The 22,146-nt window shown below is 39.7% G+C and overlaps 1 protein-coding gene across 2 annotated transcripts; it reads left to right on the forward strand.

The window, feature by feature from the left end:
* Positions 1 to 915: 915 nt before the first annotated feature.
* LOC137284838 (major facilitator superfamily domain-containing protein 4A-like) lies at positions 916 to 19,060 on the forward strand. Of its 2 annotated transcripts, XM_067816865.1 has the most exons (4): positions 916 to 1,041; positions 15,314 to 15,599; positions 15,776 to 15,979; positions 18,568 to 19,060. In XM_067816865.1, the coding sequence occupies exons 1-4, from the start codon at positions 937 to 939 to the stop codon at positions 18,582 to 18,584; spliced, it is 612 nt and encodes a 203-aa protein (XP_067672966.1). In that variant the 5' UTR covers positions 916 to 936; the 3' UTR covers positions 18,585 to 19,060. The 2 variants fall into 2 exon arrangements, with proteins under 2 accessions (XP_067672966.1, XP_067672957.1); XM_067816856.1 differs by lacking the exon at positions 18,568 to 19,060 and having other exon boundaries at positions 15,776 to 17,439.
* Positions 19,061 to 22,146: the final 3,086 nt, after the last annotated feature.

The raw sequence follows: 22,146 nt of genomic DNA on the forward strand, positions 1-22,146 counted from the left end.
CTAGATTCCTAGATTTTGCTCGGAAAAAAGTAATAGGAAAATTGGAAATGGAAAGGGGTAGCCTAGATTCCTAGATTTTGCTCGGAAAAAAGTAATAGGAAAATTGGAAATGGAAAGGGGTAGCCTAGATTCCTAGATTTTGCTCGGAAAAAAGTAATAGGAAAATTGGAAATGGAAAGGGGTAGCCTAGATTCCTAGATTTTGCTCGGAAAAAAGTAATAGGAAAATTGGAAATGGAAAGGGGTAGCCTAGATTCCTAGATTTTGCTCGGAAAAAAGTAATAGGAAAATTGGAAATGGAAAGGGGTAGCCTAGATTCCAAAATTGTGCTGGAAAAAAAAGTAACAGGAAATAAAGGAATACTTTTAAGTGTACAGTGTACGTGTGGCCATGAGGGCAGGGCTTCTTTCCCCTCTTGTTACTTTGTATCACCTCCAACATGGACATAAACCTTGACACAGTCAAGCACATTATATAGCTGGTGAGGACATTCCATGTCCCTTGGATCGATCAATCTCTAGAACAGACAAAAAATTGGACATTATGAGGATGCCCCAACCAGGACACAACGACACGTTGAATCATACGCAAATGCATTTTGCATCCTCTTACATAGAGCCTACGTTTCTAATTACATAACGCCAGTGCTAAAGAAACAACGGCCGGCCACAAACAGACACCATCCTGCGCAGAGGGCGATCTCCAGACTCGCTCATTGATAATGAAAATAGGGCGGACAAAATATCAAAATGAATATGACTGAATTTCTAATCTCAGTATTAAACGAATTTGTAAATAAAAATGTGGAAACCCGTCAAATCCAGAAATATGTTCTGGTACAAGTATCTGCATAACGCCCACGTTCTCTCTCTCTGTGTGTATATATATATACGTATATAAGTATTCGCTCAAAATAGTCAATACTCTCACATCTGACATGGCAGCATGTTGCAGTTCCTCTGCAATGGGAAATTTCGGAGTAAAATTTGCCAGCTGTCCGAACATGGAACTTAGCGTAATCCTTGCCGTCTTGTGTTTCAATGTAAGTAAACTACATCAAACATCGTCAAAAACGTAATAATACCTAACAATATGTTATTAAAGTTATGTAACCACCTATTTAGAGGTAGTGACTTGAAGAAACGGGGTGTTGTCGAAAGATGAGCCTCTTCCGTCATACCGGGGGTACCCATTATAACCACGTGCAAACGTTTGTCAATGTTCACCGGTGGTACAAATCAAAATACGGAATCGCATCGGACGCATTGTTACTAGAAGTTCTGATTCCTCTTCATAAAGAAACAGACCCGCAAGCAGGGGGCATAAATAGTGCCCGTGTCGAAGCTAATTTCTTGTCGAAATATTTTACACTAAAGTTTAACAAAGATGTTATCAATGTGGAAGTGGATAATTTCTCAAATTGTTTTCCCCGAGTAACTTCAAGTGAAATTTGCTATACTTTTTAACAAATTGTCCTAAGCCACTGAAGATGGATATGCAGGTACATCTTTATTATCTTTGTCTGTATATCTTTGTCTCATGGATCAGGGTTTCTAAGTTTTTAGTTAAGGACAGTGGTATATGTTACGGTTCAAAATTATGTAGATCAAGCGTTGACGAAGCAGTTGATATACCCAGTTGATAACATGTACTCCAGTAAACGTGTCCGTGTGCGTGTCCGTCCACTCTAGGTAACTCTAAAGTACTGCCTTAGAGGCGTGCCGCTTAAATATTTCTCTATAGGAAATGTGACCCATTTTAACTAACACTAAAACCTTAAATATTGTGATCCGATTACATCTACAGTAATAATAATTAATAACAACTCAAATCACGGAAAATACATTATCGTAACCTATACAACACTGAAACAATTTGACTGAATCGAAAACACGGTCCGTTCCAGATATTGTAAAATTCAAGTAAAACCCTTGATAGTGTAAAATTAATGATTTTGATTAATCATTGAGACATGGTTTTGCAATATATCTCTCTTCTATAGCTTTGGAATCCAGCACGAGAGAGGACAGCAATTTATTTCTCTTTGTACGGATTTTATATAGCTTTGGAATCTACCACAAAAAGAATGGACATACGGACTAACTAGTTAAGAGGTTGATGGATGGTTTGGGCAGACCTTCGTCCTCAGTTAACGTGCTTGCTTATTATTTCATGGGCAGTGAGGTAGCCTAGTGGTTATAGCGTTCGCTCGTCACGCCGAAGTTCCGGATGCGATTCAAGGCATGGGTACAATGTGTGAAGACTATTTCTATTTCCGTGATATTCCTGGAATAGTGCTGAAAGCGGCCTTATTTACTGTCGAACCCCGTTTACTCAGACCCCACATATCCGGAAATCCCGCCTTCAGGACGATGTTTATGTGAAGCGAAACTTACGTTCATTAATTGTACTCGCTTAACCGGACTCCCCGCTTCCGGACCCGGACGGCGAATTTTCAAACCATTCCCATAAATGTCCGTTGAAAAAGGATCCAGTTATCCGGACGGAAAGATCTGTGCAACGTGCATGTGTACTCATTATTTGATTATTTACGTATACGCGTAAGTGAGTTAATATTTAGCGTCACATCGGCAATATTGCAGCCATATCGAGAACATGACGAGAACATACTTGACATACAATAGGGATATACGTATATGTAAACCTGTTGACGAAGGACAGTAAAACAAATAGAATATCACAGTTAGAGATTAAAACTAACGTGGAAAGTTAAAACTAATAGCACTATTTGGACAGTGCAATATAAAACCTGCCTTTAGATCACCATACTAGGGACCATGGGGACTTACAGTACTTTTGCTACCTACATGGACCCTAGATGGATTTACATCATCCCATCAGCTGCTAGCGATTATAAGAAATGTTAACCAAATTAAAACAACAAGAATACTACTTGCAGAAAGCCTAGTAAGTTTAAATTGACTTGGAAGTTTTGGGTGAGTGAGCGTGAGTGAGTGAGTTCATATTTAACGTCACATCGGCAATGTTTCAGCCATATCGTGACGAGAACATTTAACACTGAAAAGAAATATATGTCTACAATGAAAACCTGTCGACGAAGGACAGTGTAAGAACTAGAATATCACAATTATCATTAAAACTGGCGGGGAAAGTTAAAATTAATATCACTATCCAGAGAAAACAATATAAAACAAGCTATAGATCTCCAACAACGGAAGATACATCACAACACTAGGGACCATGGGGACTTACAGTATCATTGCTACCTGCATGGACCCTAGTTGGATTTACGGGGGTTGGCTGAAAAGTTCTAAGCCTCACTGTGAAAAAAACTTACAAAGTCCACGTTTGTAATTTATTTTTCTACATAGTCCCCTTCCACGTTCACACACTTTTGCCAGTGATGCTGCAAGGCCCGAATCCCGGTCAGGAAATCTTCTTCAGCTACCCTAAAAAAATCAGTCACAGCGGAAATGACGTAATCATTACTTGCAAAATGGCGACCGGCGAGTTCCTTTTTCATTTTGGGGAACAGGTGGAAGTCAGAAGGAGCCAAATCAGGTGAATACGGAGGATGGTCAATGAGTTCAAAGCCACAATCGCGGATTGTTGACATGGCCACCACCGATTTGTGAACAGGCGCATTGTCTTGGTGGAAGAGGACACCTTTAGCGATCATCCCTCGTCGTTTGGCTTTGATTGCTTCTCGCAACTGGTTCAGTAGATCAGCATAGTATCTGCCGTTGATAGTTTGACCTTTTTCAAGATAATCAATAAGCAGAATACCCCTGGAATCCCAGAACTTTTCAGCCAACCCTCGTAGTTATAAATCTAAACTACCAATTATTAAAATACATTTATCAAGAGAATATGTTATTAAAAATTCAATCCTGAAATCAATTTCCTTGAAAAAACCCCACAATGATTAAATGACAACTAACAGTGGTAAAAAGGACCTTGACAGTTTTTTTATTATTTTATATTCACTTTACTTGGGTACAGTTCAACATGATATATGAGTAGAATAGAATGTAACAAATTGCATAGTACGAAGGCAGACAGTACAATATGTTTTGTATTGGAAATATCTTGATTAAACAGGATAACTATGGATGATACAGCGAATGCAAGAGGCTTGTTTCTAGTTACACGATTGCAGCAATTACATTCCATTTTCTATAAAAGTGTTTCATGTTGACGTTTTTCGTATCGATAAATTTCTGTCTGATAAACGTCCTTTAGTAATGCTCTGTAGATTGTGAAGCTGGGTTTGTATCCTCTTATATTCATAACGAAAATGTGGCGCTTTGCTAATAGAATGATGTGGTTGAGTAAATGGTTTCCACTGCAACAAAGTAGAATGTCGTGGTTAGACGTTTCGTACAGTTCTGCAAAAGTTAGAAAGCCGTGGCCATTACAAATATCTTTAATATAAACTACTCCACATTTCATCCAGTTATGAATGATCAAGCTTGACTGATTACACTCGTGATTTAGTCATAGTGGTTGCATGAGTGTTTCGTTAATATCGTTATTATTACACGCATATCTTTCAACATATCTTGGCCAAGCATCAAGAAAGTCTTTCCAAAAATGGATTTTTGACTTTATAGTGTGTAGAAACATTGGCTCCTAGGAGAAGAAGGTTTTGCAAACGGAAACCAGCAAGATCATAGTTCTTAGAATTAGAGATGTATCTCTTCAAGCATGAAAGTTTTGACGAGTCGACAAAGGTTTTCACATCGACCATCCTTTTAGTTTCAAACAAAATGTCATACAGAAGTCTGATATTTTCCGAAGTATACATCTTCCAGGAATGAATCCTGTTTGATTTTCGTCTGTGAGAACATTTAATGTTTTTGTTTTTAGATCCTGTTTGTTATACAAGTACTTATAACTTTATACAATGCATTAAAGAGGGATGTAGGTTGCCAATTCTTCAGAAACCTTCTATCTTTGCCTGGTTTAGGGATCCATGTAATTACACCTCTATTCATCGTGATAGTCATAGAATTCTGGATGAAAGTTTCTGTTGTATATCGGTGAATCCAAATTTTGAGATGTTTCCAGAAAATGTTTTAAAGAATTCGATAGGGAAACCATCTAAACCTGGTTATTTTTCATTGATTTAATAGAATGCGAAAGTTCTTCAAGACTAATGTCACACTCTAACTCGTTTGACTGCTGTATATTTACAAGCGGAGTGCTGATCGTTTCGAATACAGCTTTAATGTCATCGTATATATAACAACTTGATTTAGACATATTTTCATAAAATCGTTTTCGTTCCGCTATTTTATCTCGTCCGTCTGCTATTTCTTCACAGTTATCAATATCTTCATACCACTAGATTCTATTTCTAATTTGAATTGATTTCATTTCTTCTTCCTTTAGTTTTTCCAATTCATTTTTACTTTTGGATAAATCAGCAAGGAGTGTTTCGTTAACGTTTTGGAAGTTGCTTCTTATTTCGTTTTCTATTCGACATATGTTCTCCTCTAGTACTTTTTGTCTTGTAGTTCTACTTTTCTTAAGATATGAAGAATACGAAATGTCTCCAGAAATAGAGTGTCAGTTATAGTTAAACGTAAGTGTCCAACTTTAATTTCGTTCAATTCATCATTTGAGTAGGTAGGGTCTGAGTATTCACGTTTGGTTTCATTGAGTAAGTCGGTTACTAGTGTTGTATACTCCTCTCGTCTCAATAATGATGTGTTAAACTTCCAATAACCGCGACCCTTTTCCTTACTTTTTTATGTAGATAAAGGTAGAGTTACGGCAGAATGGTCAGTTTTATAACCAGGTATGATGTGTATATTACAATTTATGTTAAAGAGGTCTTCAGACACTATGAAGAAATCTAATCTAGCTTGTTGGCGAGGATTCTTTTTTCACCGTGTATACTTTCTCATTTTGGGATTTTATACTCTCCAAGCATCAAAACAAAACATAACAAAGGATAGATAAATTCCGTGGTTGCCATGAGCCATTTCTTTAAATGGTTAGAGGGTTCTGCATCCCCCATGGTTAAAATAAGAACTAAGAAGTGAAAGAGTTTTAGTTCCACGCTGCAACATCGCGGTGGGGAGACTCAAAATCAGAGGCACGTAAATTCTAAAAATAGCCCATAGGGCATGGAGTACAACTAAAGAACTCCATGCCATATAAAACTAAATGACAGTTTTGACATTGAAATATTTATCCATTGTAATAGAGAATTCAACACAGTCAAGCAAGATATGCTTGACCGTGACTCTCCGGAGTCGATCCTCGCCTTTTAACAGCTATGTATGTGTATATCTTGTATGGCCAATACATCGTCGCATGATTACCTCCTCAAATCTGGCATTGAGACAAGAGTAGGTGTCGGTTGCAGGATGCAGATAAGTGCTTGAATCGTCATTGTATATACACAAGTCGTTATTGGAGATAAAATCTTCCAGTATTTTACCTTTAGAGTTCGTGTTTGTACCACCCCAGATCGGATTGTGGCCATTGAGATCACCCATCATAATACAAGGTTTAGGAAGTTGGTCATAGAGAGCTGAAGATCAGAGTGCTGGAAAGGTGAAGAGAGAAAATATACAGAGAGCAAAGTGTAAATTAACGTGAAGAGCAAGTCTCACTGCAACCGCTTGGAGATTAGTTGCAAGTGTTACAGGACCATTTATAACATCCTTCTTAACAAGGATTGAAGATCCTCCAGTGGCCCTGTCATCCGGAGGTGAAAAATAATGACATGCATCAAACTGACGTAAATTAAAAGTATCGGTCTCCATCAAATAAGTTTGCGGCAGACAGAAAGCTGATGGTACGAAATTCTGGACTAAAAGCTGTAACTCGTTAACATTGGCCCGTAATCCGCTACAATTCCACTGTACCATTTGTTTGGAATGAACTGTCTTTTAGGTGGGTTGATTGGGGATCTGCCAAAGTTCTTTGAGGGCGATACGCTATGTGCCCTTGGATGGATCTGATAACATACATCCATTTCCTCGAGTGATCCAAACTTGTTAAACAATCTGATTTTGTTATGACCTCTTAGGTGCTAGATTTGATTTCAAAGTTTCTCGTCGTGTCTTAAATTTCGATTTTACGGTTTCTTTATCGTTTCTGCTTGTCATCGATGTGGAGGCACATGTGAAGATGGCAAACTGTGTGATAAACCTCCAGCATGTGTAAACTGCTCTGGAACTCATCCTTCGTTGTCCAGAACATGCCCTACATAGGATCTCCAGTCAAACATTTCGAAAATAAAACATGAACGTAATGTCTCTTTTCTGGAAGCAAGGAAACTTGTACTAGCTCTTAAAAACCAGGCCCATCTTATATCTGCTGCTTCAGCCTCAACTCCAGCTTCTAGACTGGTTTCATATCAGTCAGTACGTTGTCAAAGTGATTAGACTTGGATGGAATCTTCTACTCCGATCCTGACTGCACCGGATCTTCATCTAGTTCTTCATCTCAAACGGATGATCCATCTACAGTTGTCTCACCCTCGCCAATGACTTCAACAGTGAACCCACAGTGGGTACCAAAACCATCGTCTGATATCAAAACGCCGACCCAAAAAACTGACCATTCTAATCGTTCTGATCGTGGTCCAAAGGGTCAGCGTGACCCTGTACGGATACAGAATCGTTTTCAAACCTTAGAGGACCTGGATGTATCTCCTCTCCCTCATCGGCGCGACACCTGTAAGTCGCCTAGAAAAGGGAAACACAGATCCCCTGTACAGCCACTTTTAACACGAGCGTTTCTAGTTCAGTCATTCAGTGGAATTGCAGAGGTCTTAGGACCACTTCCAATGATTTGCATTTATTGATACAAGATTATAAGCCATCAGCAATATGTCTACAAGAGACTTACCTTAAAGAAACTGATAACTTTGATTTACGTCAGAACATTACCTACCATTCCTTCTCCACATCAGGGACTAAAGCTACTGGTGGATCTTCCATTTCAGTCAGGCAGGGTGTGATTCATAACCCTGTTAACTTCATACCAATCTTCAGGCTGTTGCAGTTAGAATAACTCTGCACATTGTTTTTACTTTGTGCTCTCTTTACATTCCTCCAACATCGTTGCTTCAATTACGAACTTTACGACCAACTTACAAAGTCCTGCATCATCATGGGTGATCTCAATGGTCATAACCCACTATGGGTTAGTTGGCATACAAGCATTAAAGGGAAGTTATATATAATTACTTGAAGAGTTCATTTCAAATAATGATTTATGCATCTATAACGACGGCTCACGCACTTATCATAAATATCATAAATAAATAAATATATATTCTACGTTGATATATATATATATATATATATATATATATATATATATATATATATATATATATATATATATATATATATATATATATATGTAAAACAGCAAGAAACGAAAGCTATAAATTTCAGTTCAGATTGATTATAATGAAATATTCTCTATTCATGAGCTCCATAATGCTCTTGAACAAGCTCACGATACTGCTACGGGAGCTGATCATATACATCATCAACTCCTGAAGCACTTACCGGAATCCTATTTAGTAACCCTTTTAATTATATTTGATGCCATTTGGACTTCGGGAAAATTTCCGGCTTCATGGCGAGATGCTATAGTAGTCCCAATCCCTACACCTGGACGTGGTCATACTGATCCATCAAATTATCCACCAATTTCTCTCACAAGCTATGTTTGCAAAACCACGGAACGCATGATAAACAATAGACTAGTTTGGTACTTAGAGACCAATAACCTCATAACAGATATTCAGTGTGGTTTGCGTGAAAACAGAAGTACCATTGATCACTTAGTGCGTTTAGAATCATTTGTCAAAAACGCTCTAATTAATAAACAATATGCAGTGTCTATATTTTTTTATTTAGACACTGCATGGAAATATGGCATTTTAAAAGATTTACATGATTTAGGACTGCGAGGCCTATTGCCTCAATTTATTTCCAACTTTTGTAAATGACAGACAATTTCAAGTGCGAGTGGGGTCTACCCTGTCTGATCATTATAATCAGGATCAGGGTGTCCCACAAGGCAGTATTTTATCTGTCACTTTATTTAGCATTAAAATCAACAGTTTATCTAAGGTTTTAAATGATTCGATTGACAGATCACTTTTTGTGGATGATTTTAATATTTTTTGTCGCGGTAAAAATATGCATACTATTGAAAGACAACTGCAGTTGTCTTTAAACAAACTTAACAAGTGGCCTGGTATCTTGTGAACGGTTATAAATTTTCTAAATCCAAAACTAATTGTATACATTTTTGTAGAAAATATGGACCCTGAACTATTTCTAAATGGCACTCCTATCAAAGTAGTAAAGGAACCTAAGTTCTTGGGTACAATTTTTGACTCACATTTAACCTTTTTACCGCATATTAAATCCCTTGAAAACTAAATGCCTGAAGGCCCTTGACTTGTTGAAAGTCATTTCTAATTGTAAGTGGGGAGGGGATCAAGCTACGCTCCTGTAACTTTATCGATCATTGATACGTTCAAAACTTGATTACGGCTCCATCGGCTATGGTGGACCCTGCAAAAGCAACCCAACACTTTTAGATTCTGTTCACAATCAAGGTCTAAGACTTTGTCTTGGCACATTTCGAACTTTACCCGTCGACAGACTCTACGTTGATGCTGATGAGCCACCTCTTAAACAAAGCCGTATAAAATTATCTTTACAGTATATAACAAAATTATATTCCAACGATTCAAACCCGGCATTTAACTGTGTCTTTAAACTTCTGTATGAGGATTTGTATACCAAGAAGTCTTCCCTTGTTCCGCCTCTTGGACTAACAGTGAAACCTTTCCATTCTGCAGCTGGCATAGCGCTAGACAACATATAGCTCCGTCCCGTTTGATTTCTTCTCTTCCCTGGCAGTTGGTGAGACCACAAGTGGACCTTACACTGACTACATTTGAAAAAAATCAGAAACTAATGAATTACAATATAAACAAGAATATAATCAATTTAAAAAAAATAGATCTTTCAATTACAAATCCTTATTTACAGATCTAGACGGAATCAAAGACGGTGGCGCAGTGGCTTGTGCCACTGTCATTGGATCCAAAACAATATCTTCTAGATTACACGATAGCAGTTCAATTTTCACGGCTGGAGCTAACGCCATATTAACGACTCTTAAATATATTCAAAGACACCCTAAACGTAAACAATATATAATCTATTCAGACTCTTTCATACCTTCAGGCGATTAAACACGTATCATGTAAAGTTCCACTTTTAATAGAAATTATTGAATTATATAATGATCTTGTTACTGGCCAGTACGACATCGTCTTTTGTTGGTTACCCAGCCACGTTGGTATTACTGGGAACGCAATGGCCGATCTTGCTGCGAAGGCAGCACTCAACAAATCTGTAACACCACTTCATATTCCCTACTCTGATATTGGGATATAATGCCGAAGAAGTGGGACACTCAAGTAGGTATCAATAAATTACATGAAATAAACCCCTATATTGGTTACACCTACTTGGGTTGTCAGTCCAGATTTGAAGAGGTCATTATACGACGATGCCGTATTGGCCACACCAGGCATACACATCAATAACTATTGAAAGGTGAGGATCCTCCGTTTTGTATCCCTTGTGATGAACGAATCACAGTCAAGTTGCCTTGCTTGAATGTGTAGAATTTTCCATCACAAGAGATAAATATTTTACATCACGAACTTCGAAGGATCTTTTTATTAATAATAGTTCTCATTTAATTATTCCTTTTTAAAAAGAGTTAGATTTGTTATCTGAGCTGTAAATAGATAAATATTTTACGAATGGAAGTTTGAATTAGTAACTGAGATTGTTAGTGGCGGGTTAAAGTACAGTAAAATTATTGTCCTCCCAAGAGGGTACGTAAGTACCATAACATTCGAAGTAAATTAAAGCTTTCCACTGTTTTACTCGTAACATACGTGTAATTGTAATCTATGGCTAGATATGACGAAATTGCTAACGGCTGAAGGGACGGTGTAAATGCTGGCAACCATGCAAGAAGCAAATCTACTGTAAGTCCCCATGGTACCCAGTATGGTGATCTACCTTCAGTTGTTGGCAATCTATAGCCCGTTTTTATATAGTATTGTCCTCAGTAATTAAACTGTTTTAGATGTCGTAACTAGTTTTAAATGAATGTCTGTGATATACTAGTGTTTTAGCTGTTCTTCGTCAACAGTTTTTAGATTGTTTCAAGTATTGTTGATATATATACATATGGAAATTAATTAAGCAACACCAAATTCAAAGACACATAAAAACTTAACAAAGTGTAACGAAGTAATTTTGATGATTGATTATTCAATTTTGATGTATTGACATACAGCATGAGCTTTTCATGGGTTGATATGACGCGCGTGAAGCTTGCACAGCGCACGTGCATTGCTTTAACCTCAACTTTCGAAAAATGCACTTTTTCCCTGGGGTGTTTACAAGCGCAGGTTGTCGATTGCATTCGGTTTTTTCATTCATTTCAATGTCATGGCACGTTGGAAATTATCAGAGGCCACTCGTTGGCAAATAATCGGCATGAGGAATGCTGGTATGTCTCTAAGACAAATCGGGACTCAAATCGGACGACATCATTCCATAATTTCAAAACTTTTGAAAAAATACCGGGCCACTAATGAAGTTAAAGACCTGCCTAGACCAGGAAGACCCAGGAAGACCACAGTCCGGGAGGACAGAGCTTTACTGAGACTTGTACGGCGCAGGTCCTTCGACTCGAGCTCTCGGTTGAGACAGGAGTGGCTTCCAGGGAGACCCATCTCGAACAGGACTGTTCGGAATCGTCTGAAAGCTGCAGGATACCGGGCAAGGAGGCCAATCAAGCGACCCAGACTGTCTCCAGCCCATAAGGCAGCCCGACTGGCCTGGTGTAATGACCGTTTGCACTGGAACATTGCCTCTTGGAGGAAGGTCCATTTCTCAGATGAGAGCCGGTTCTTGCTGCACATGGTGGACGGTCGTACTCGGGTCTGGAGGCAGAGGAACACAGCAATGGCTCCACGGAACATCCAGGAGACTGTGGCCTTTGGGGGAGGTTCCGTTATGGTATGGGGGTGCATTTCCATGAACTGCAAGTTGGATATCATTACCATCCGTGGCAACCTTAACGGTGTTCGTTACCAGCAGGAGGTTCTTGACAGGGCTGTGGTACCTCATTTTGAGAACCATCCTCTGGCAACGAGACCCATATTTATGGACGACAATGCTAGACCTCACAGGGCGCATGCTGTAAATGATTTTTTGCGGCAAAATGCAATTGACAGAATTCCATGGCCTGCCATGAGCCCTGACCTCAACCCCATTGAACATTTGTGGGACTTTATTGGCCGTCGTGTGAGGCAGAGAGACCCACCAGTCCATAATCTCAACGAATTGACGGCTGCCCTGCATGAGGAGTGGAACAGGATCCCCCAGAATCAGATCCGGAGACTCATCCAAGGAATGAGGAGGCGTCTGGAATCGGTGGTGCGTGCGCAGGGAGGACACACTAGATATTGATGAAAGTCGGTGTGCAGACTCTCAGATGACTGTTCTTTCTTTCCATGTGACATTTGTGTTAATACACCTGACAACAACGTCTGTGGATGAATAGTAAATTGTGTCCATTTTTTCATGAATTTAAGACAGTTTTAAGAATTTGGATTTCGTTGCAATAAAGCAAAGTCTTGATACTTTTTCCCTTTAAGTTGTTTGTCAGAGATCGTCTGTTGAATAAAAAAGTGTCAAACTATATCAACCCGGCATATTTTGATTGTCAGAACACTTCAAAGTTGCTCCAATAGAAAAAATTGGGGTGTTGCTTGATTAATTTCCAGGTGTATATATTATGGACTTTTTTTATTGTTCTCGTCACGATATGGCTGCGATATTGCCGATGTGACGATAAATATTAACTCACTCACTCACTCACTCACTCATGTAACAGATACTGTACACCATGTCCTTACTTTTGACACTTAAAGCAGCGAAGAGGATTTGGAATATGTGTCAACATTCATATTGCAGTAACCTGCTCAGATTGACTTTGGAGGAGTTGGAGTTAACAGTGAAAACAGACAAGTATTGGTTTGGACAGTCACATTAATTGTCCGTGTTGTGATAAGTTTGACGTAAGATGCTCCTTGATCTTTCATGTCGGACACAACATCAAGCTCAGTTGTCTGCTAGAAGATGCTCAAGGATACGTTTGTTGATATTCAGCGTCTTGTGAGCTGAGACTAACACCGGGACTCCAATAAACATATCAGTTGAAAACGGAATGGTAGCTTGTTGTTTTCTGCTACATTGAACTAGCAGTGATCCCGAGCGCAAACGTTTGATGTATATTTTTATCTCACCTGCTATGCCAGAGACACGTTTTGAAACTGCGAAACGATTTAATTTTAAAGGAATCTTGTCAAGAGTCTCAATAACTAAAAATCGAGGCCAGTAATCAATGAATTGAGAGGGTCGTTGCTGATCATCATTTTCCAGTTGACGTTTGACTTTTGTTTGGGGTTGGTATCCCATGATTGTTGGTATACAGGTTCATCATCCAAGCTCCCCACCCACCACTGAGTATGGTATAGACGATGCTAATAACAGCTGGAATTTCTGACTTCTGAAGCACCAAGGATACTTGGATCATATACTTCAGCAGAATAATTATAAAGAGGTACTCCACCAGATTGACATTCTGGGTATAGGACTCTAGGCAAATTACAAAAGTGAAATGTTGTCAAAGTCAAGTACATAATCATTACCCAAGGTATCTTTAAAAAAACATTTTACAAAGCGTCTGAAATTGTGTATGGAAATATACATAGACACGTCTTGGTATGACCAGCCGATTGATTGAATCGGGCCCATTCAACCTTCCGTCCAGGTGAAGTTAGGGCCGACGTGGTGTGTTGGGCAACAGCACCATCTAGTCCTTGTTCCAGTTCCCTCAACCACCAGGATCCCCTCCTCCACCGACACACGGGTGCAACCAACGGCCAACAGGTTGCCTAATGTGGTCGCCTCTTACGACCAGCAATAGGGTGCTGCGGGCACATTCTGTCCCGGAAGCACTCGGTAGAAGAGCGCTTAGCCTTACCCAACACCCACCACGTGGCTCTTCATAGGTGCCTTGTGTATACAAAGCTCTTTCAATGTTATTTGAGGCCTTGTCAACTACCAAATTTTCACAACGGGCAGCCAGACTTCAGGTGACAGCTGGCGGAGACAGAATGGCTATCATCTGTGGGAAATATGGTGTAGTCTATTACACTCACCAGCGAAACAATTTACAGAAACGTCACAAATAAGCGAGAATCGTAAATCATATTTGAAATGAAGTTGCATTCCTTCGTGATATATTTAATATATATACAGATGATAGTCGAAATATGTGCATACGGTGACATATGATTTCAGGACATGGTGGGAGTTCTCAAATGGATACCGTGTTACAATTTGTTTCAGGTGTACATCCCTTGTCACACGTTTCTTGATTTTGTGATTTCTCAGAAATCGTTTTACATAAGGAATACAAAAGACATAAATGACGTGTTAGACTTGTCATACAGTAAGCATACAGGACAGAATGCTGTGAAGCTGTGGCGGGGAAAATTCATGACCATATCTCCTTGTTACTTGTTTAGTAAAGATGATTAAATAGCATTGAATGTCCCAACAAGCGTGCATGTACATCATGCATCGCTGATTACTTGGGTTACCTACCCGTGAGGTTCCCGCTGTAGAATAGGCCTTCAACAACCCATGCTTGCCATAAAAGGCGACTATGCTTGTCGTAAGAGACGACTAACAGGTAGTCAGGTTCGCTGACTGGTTGACACATGTCATCGGTTCCCAATTGCACAGATCATGTTGTTGCTCATTGGATTGTCTGGTCCAGACTCGATTATTTACAGACCGCCGCCATATAGCTGGAATAATGCTAAGTGCGTCGTGAAACTAAACTCACTCACTCACTTGGGTTACCTATCAAATGTTCTTGTACAATGTTACACACACCAAACATACCCAAGGACAAAAGCTAAAGAAAGTTTCAGAAGCTATCGGTGGACATTTAATAGAAACGACCAAGTTGCATATGTCCAAACAGCAGAAGATCAGGATGTATGCCAGAACATTTATGAAGGACAAGCACACTTCCTCTGCAGACACAACTCGCAGTACTTGCAGCTATAGTGTCCCTCACTGCAAGCCAAATACGTTTCTAAGGAAGGCTTCTCTTTTACATTAAAAGTGTTGTTATTTCGCATACAAAATTACAAATATGTTTTTTTCCAGGGCATGGCGGACAGCATCTTGGGGCCGAGTCTAGATGACCTTCGGTGTATCTTTTTCGTGAGTGTTCAAACCATCAGTATTCTGGTTCCCTTATCTTCTGGGCTCAAGACAGCTGGCTGTATGTTCTACGCTCCGTTACATGCACCGGTCAATGCATACACACTGATGATCGTGTGTGTCATTGTCATCAGTTGCCTTGTGCTGGCAATACCGCTTTGTTCCTCATTCTGGTTGGCTGCAGCTGCATCCTCAGGGACAGGATTGGCAGGAGGGGTGTTAGTCACCGGTGAGTATACGTAATATCTTGCTTACGGAAATTGTAAGATCTATTTGGATCTTGTGCAAATCCAATTATCTCATGACATGAAAATGATATGTAGTTAATTACCTTTCAATCGGTAGGTTTGATTACTATATATATATAGTTAATTAACGAAATACCTACCTGTTCTGTCGTTCCAGGTGCCACCTCAAAAATAGGTGAATTAAGTCAAGGGAGTGCTGTCCCCTTACACATGATGGCGCTAGCATTGTGCATTGGAAACGTCCTTGGAGCATTAGTTGTCGCCCCTTTCCTCAACGACACAGTCCGCCATGGCAACACATCAGTCTTACAGGACTTGGATATGACATCATTCGAATGTGGAGACTCCGACTCGAACATAGGTTATGCATATTTGTGTTTTGCTTCATTTGGAACAATACTCGCCATTTTTCTTGCAATTTTACGGGTTTGTATCGACGAGAAATTTGAGCAGGATTCCAAGAAGACAATCATGGAATCGTCTGGGAAGGTAGAAATAATTTTCATCAGCTGTCTTACTTTTTTCATTTTTCTAGTGGGTTGTACTCATATTGTGTATGGGAGTTTTCTCCTCCTGTTTGGAACTCGTAGTGCTCTGAAAGTTTCTGAGAAGATAATGGCCATTTTGACGTCATCGTATTATGCGGTCACTACGTTTGGACGTTTCGGTGGCGTGCTTTTGAGTTTAGTAGTATCTCAGGTGTGGATAGTCACTGTATGTGTCGTTGGGGTTCTAGCCACGTCTGTTTTTCTGGTATGTGCTGCAGAAACAGGTTTGGTATTTTTGTGGGCTGGTTCTAATGTTCTCGGTCTGTTCTATGCCCCTATGTTTGCTTCATTAATAGCATGGTCTGTAGAAAAGGTGTCTGTGAACCATATCGTGTATACCATCTTCACGTTTGCTGATTATGCTGGGATGTCTTTCAATGGGCTTATTTTTGGACAACTGATGACTGCGTTTGGTCCTCGAATGTTGCATTATTGTTCGACAGCATTAGGTGTGATACAAATAACGTTACTGCTATGTCTACTTTACCTTGCAAAGCGGACCAAAAAACCCAAGTATTAAGCATACAACACTTAAGGTGGTACCGAATATAGTTGCATGTATGCCCAGCAGTAAGAACCTATTAAGGACAGTTTAACAGTTGATACCAGATAATTTTGAGTACCGCCTAAGAGCTGGACCGGTATCATCCTAGACTAGTCTAAAACAATTTTCATCAACGAATGTGTATTTTTAAATGTGTTATCAATGACGCTTTAGATTTGTTTGGAATATTAAACATCGTTGTGTTGATTACAGACTTGATTAGATTATCTTTTTGTACAAGGTGGAGTGAGTAAGTGATTGATGAATGCATGTTTAAACTCATCATTACTTAGCAAGGTCAATGTCACGGTCCTGGGGAAACGATCCCCTGACAAGGAATCTCGACTCATCGGTGAAGCGAACTCCTCACATAACGTGCTCCCCGTCGACTATTCCCGAAGAATATCCCGTCAGTCTGACAGTCCTGTACAAATGCCATAGACACACAGCTAAACTGTTCATAGATACACGTCTGCTAGGGTTGCTGGCTGGAACCCGTGATCGAAGTCTTTGGTGAAGGTCTGTAACTTGATTGTTTTGCTGAAAACGTATCCATCAGTGACAAATGGACGTTCCTTTGAATGGAAGACATCGAGTTGCGAGGTTCCTGTCTGAATAATACCTGTAGCTGTCCGTCTGTTATTTACCCCAGTGCGTTGGGATGTCAAAGTTGATGAACAGAAGTGATCTTCTTGGTCTTGCGTTTCTGCATTAAAGAGAAATGGTAAACATCGGTTGTCTGGCCCTTTGAAGTACACATTGCTGACCATTTGACTCGCATATATTCGTCTTGCAAATCGCCTGCAGATTGAACAATTGCTTGGTTCACAGGTCCAAAAGCCGGATAGCACATCAATGAAATAAACATTAGGAGTAGGAACTGCACGCTATGAACGGACTTTTACGTATGTTTATGGATAACACGTCCCATTAAGCTGTTGAGGTGCCCTCGCTCTTGCTACCAGTATCAGTTACGCCTTGTCTGTGGTGTTGGCAAATCTGGTGTGGTGCATGTTTCGAGGGATTGAAGGTTCAGTTGCGTTGTCCCGTTGTGCTTGCAAATCTACCCAGCTGTTCCGACAGATTTGCACTTTATCTCTCCCGGAGCACCGCCAAATACCCAAACTTTTTATCGTATAACGATTATGACCATATAGCACAGGCGGATACGTTCTCTGAGTGTACCATAGGCACGTTGGATGTCCGTTCCTGTTGTGAAATTCGTCTTGATTGTCCTCTTCAAACTGACAATTCATAATCTCAGATTGCTCGATGTATATGCCAGACGTATACGGAGAATGTTCGAAGTATGTTACTGAATAAATACAATAGGAATACCGGTTATGTTTAAGAAGTACCCTAAATCTGATAGCCAGAGAGGTTATTGTGAAAGATCGCAGTATGTATCATCATAAGCGGGCCAACGTAAAAGTGCACGTCATCCATCAACACACATCCGACCCCAAATGATGTAGTTTTCTTGCAGATGTTAACAGACCCTGAACACGCGGAAATCCAGACCACGGGTGAGAATATTGGCCCGACCAGCTATAGCAGTTAGATATGTTTACTTTGTAACTCGACCCCAAATGATGTAGTTTTCTTGCAGATAAATTAACAGACCCTGAACACGCGGAAATCCAGACCACGGGTGAGAATATTAGCCCGACCAGCTATAGCAGTTAGATATGTTTACTTTGTAACTCGACCCCAAATGATGTAGTTTTCTTGCAGATGTTAACAGACCCTGAACACGCGGAAATCCAGACCACGGGTGAGAATATTGGCCCGACCAGCTATAGCAGTTAGATATGTTTACTTTGTAACTCGACCCCAAATGATGTAGTTTTCTTGCAGATGTTAACAGACCCTGAACACGCGGAAATCTAGACTGGCTTCATTTATGGCTTCTACATGGCAGAGACGGTTATGCAGTAGGGAAAATACTGTGGTCCAGGGGCTGTGAGACCAGACTACCTTCCACCCAGTCCTTACTGTAATGCTTACGTCATGAATGAAACATGTCTTCATATTCCCAGCTTCAGCGTATGTTATATTAAATCTGCAGGAGAACTCACTGCACGGTTCGGATTACAGAGTAAACATCTAACAACTCCAGTAAGGGTGACATCTACCAACGCGTAATTTGCAACTGGTGAGGCAATAAGCTAATGAGGCCAAGGGGTCGGTACCACGTTTGTGAAATATCTCTGAGGCCTGATATGAAGTCTATAATCTAAGCAAGTCTAGTTATGTATGGCTTTAAGTCACTGCTTAAAGAAAGTATCTTTAGAATTGTATTTGGTAAATATTAGTATTTCGCTGACATATTAAAAGACACATGGCAACCTATATTTCATTGTGACTATGTTTAAGGCATCATGGTGAAACGCTTTTCGGTCTCAAGTATTTGAAACTCCGGCCAAAAGTGATGTTATGCACTCTGGAAACTATGGACTTTTTTGTAATGCTTTGGTTGAATCGTCTTAATTACTTTTTATCTCAATTGAAATTATGTTCTTTGCTTTTTATGGAAATAATATGTTTTCAAGACACTAAGGGTCAGTGTTATTGTGCCTATATCGGGAATCAAACACCAGAATCTGACCTGTCAAGCGAACGCTTTAACCACGAGCTTATTCTGTATGAAGGTGCCTGTAACAGTTTCACCCAAGAAGAGTAAAGCACACAGACAATACGTGTCTGTACTCTGATACATTAATAAGTACACATGACATTGGGATGCAAAATAATGAACATTATGATATAATGTACAAGCCAGACAGCAAAATGCACAAGCAAACAATATAACAATGAGCAACAGAAACGCTGTCAGGTTGTAAGCTTTCAATAAATATCGAAACTGCTTTGTTGAAACTGAAAGTTTTTGAATAAAATGCATCATTAGATTTTTTTATAATCTCTCCAAGAGATGGAATCAAAATAGGTGTGCAGTATATTCCCTCGGGTGACTGAAATTTAAAACGCGTACGTAATATCTGTATTCAGAATAAAAAAGAGGTCATATGAAATATGTGCAGGTTTACACATTTACAGCCGCAATGTACACCAGGAATCATTAATACATTGTAATGATCTTTTTTAAAAGTAAAGCTAATGAAATTTGTGCAGGTATGATCAGTCGGATAACTCATACCAGTGTGCACTAAAATTATTGACCTACCGGTTCACATCTGCCTGTGTTTCAGTGTAATAAGCACTGTCTCCTCGTATATAAGAAGTATACCTGTGGTCAGCTATTTAAACCGTACTGTAATTTCCATTACAAAAGGATAAACGATATTACCCAGTGACCCGACATTCCGACACCACCCCCACTCTATGCCTACCCCATCCCATATCCTCACACGCACACGCACGCACGCACATACATATCGCTCTGTCCCATACACCTAATATTTGAACCTTTTAAACAGCCAGCATGTGTATGTCAAGAAAGGCATGCACGTCAGTAGTAGTGCTCAATCATGGTTATCACTACACCATATGTTTATAATGATCTCAGTGCATTATGGCGTGACTGGACGCGCTAACGAACCCGATGTGACACGTATATTACAGAACCACTGAAATACATTACTCATGTCAAACGCTTCACTGCAAAACCGAATAAAGAAGACTTCGATACTAATATACTTATATATATTGGTTAAAAAGAGAAAAACGCATGGCTAAATTCTGTTTTTCAAAGTAGAATTTTTCAATAAAAAATGCTTGAAATCATTATAAATGTCACTGGCAACTGTGAATACGGCCCTTAAAATAATTCAGTGCACACGAACGCAAGATTTGGGGAACTGTCGCCGTTGCAAATCATTCTCACCTTTACGTATATGCGTCCCTCATCATGCCAAGACTGAAAGAAGAGAGTAGAATTACTAGAAACAGAGCCATTGGACGTCCTGAAGCCGGAAGTCAGTCATCAGTAGCCAGGCACTTCGGCGTAAGGCAGAGCACCATCTCTGTGGCAGCGCTACAGACACCACAACTTCACAAGAGATCGACCGAGGCCAAGGGTCGCAACTCCGGTGCAGCAGTGCGTGACCCCGGGTCTTGCATCTGCGTAACCGGACAATGAGTTCAACATACACAGCCACCAACGTTCCTGGGCTTCGTAGGGTATCAGCGCAAATCACCAGAAATTGCCTACGACACCATGGGATACGACCAGTGTGGCAATATATTAATGTTAATGTCACAGTCAACGCTGACAATTTATGTTGGCGAGTAATAATCAGACTAGCAAACTTGCTTCCGTGAAATACCATTTTTTTATTGAACTCGTTAAAGATTTAGTGTATGACAATGTATATCAGAAAAAAATGAAATCGAAAAACACGATATAAACTGAGGATGATAGCCGATACAAATATGCACAAATGGACGACAAAGGAATAAGGACAAGATCTCGTCATTTCTCACGAGACTTTGGATGGCTTGCATCTCAGTCGGACGTCAGAGATTATCGCATTTCGACATTATTTCAGTCACGAAGCTCTGGGTTCACATTTTATTATTCACACAATAACAGTCATACTAAAGCTTTTGAAATCAAGGCTCATGCCGACAACGGCCTGGTTAAGCGAGACGGAGATTTAAGCGAGATTTCCATTACGTCACTTCGCTTCACGCATTGTCATTGTCATAGAGGTTTGACAGTTGTTCGGGTTGTACAATATGTTAACACTAACTTCTGGTTTACTGGATATTACCTGCCGACACCAATGCAATTTGCGACATGTTTAGCATCCGCGTATTACACAATGCAGTTTTGTATTCATGGTTCCTGCATCAGTCAATTACAAACATCCGTAAAATACTAAAGTCTTGTGGTCAAAACTTGCTCATGCCTGCATTACTTACAGATACTTACACACAATGTTGCTATACCTTTCAAAGATCTTTGAGATATGTTTGTTTTCAAATGTATTGATTTAGTATTTTAAGCATCTCTGCAGGTTGTCAGGAGGCTTGAAGACGTATCAACAAATTGAACAGATAACTCACAGTTCTTTCTCTATTTCTACTACCCCATGACCATTTGAGAACCTAATCATGCTAATTGAAAGATTCCACAAGCACATTGTATATACAGTGTACCTAGATGAGCATTTCTATATTCCATGAAAGAAGCAGGTATTCAGTATCATGAATACACGCTGGTGAGTTTACAGTACAAACAATAAAAGGGAACATTTAAAACTGAAATGGAATATATGTGCCTTATGGAAATAACAAACCTGTCGACAAAGGACAGGCTGAGGTCTGTGATTATTTCCTGACTGACGTTGTATTGTTGAAGTTGATCCACTGATAAACATAGTAATTCAGAGACAAGGCCATGATGTGCTAACTACTGGCAACACATTAGCTCTCTGCTTGACTGATAATGTAGCCATGCAAGACACTGAACTC

The sequence above is a fragment of the Haliotis asinina genome, chromosome 1 (assembly GCF_037392515.1).
Source record: "Haliotis asinina isolate JCU_RB_2024 chromosome 1, JCU_Hal_asi_v2, whole genome shotgun sequence".
Classification (NCBI taxonomy): Eukaryota; Metazoa; Mollusca; class Gastropoda; order Lepetellida; family Haliotidae; genus Haliotis; species Haliotis asinina.

Excerpts from the sequence above, each read along its gene's own strand:
- LOC137284838 (XM_067816856.1), top strand. The coding sequence starts at position 937 with ATGGCAGCATGTTGCAGTTCCTCTGCAATGGGAAATTTCGGAGTAAAA. Across the intron at positions 1,042-15,313 it reads TTGCCGTCTTGTGTTTCAAT|GGCATGGCGGACAGCATCTT; the intron begins GTAAGTAAACTA and ends GTTTTTTTCCAG. Across the intron at positions 15,600-15,775 it reads AGGAGGGGTGTTAGTCACCG|GTGCCACCTCAAAAATAGGT; the intron begins GTGAGTATACGT and ends CTGTCGTTCCAG.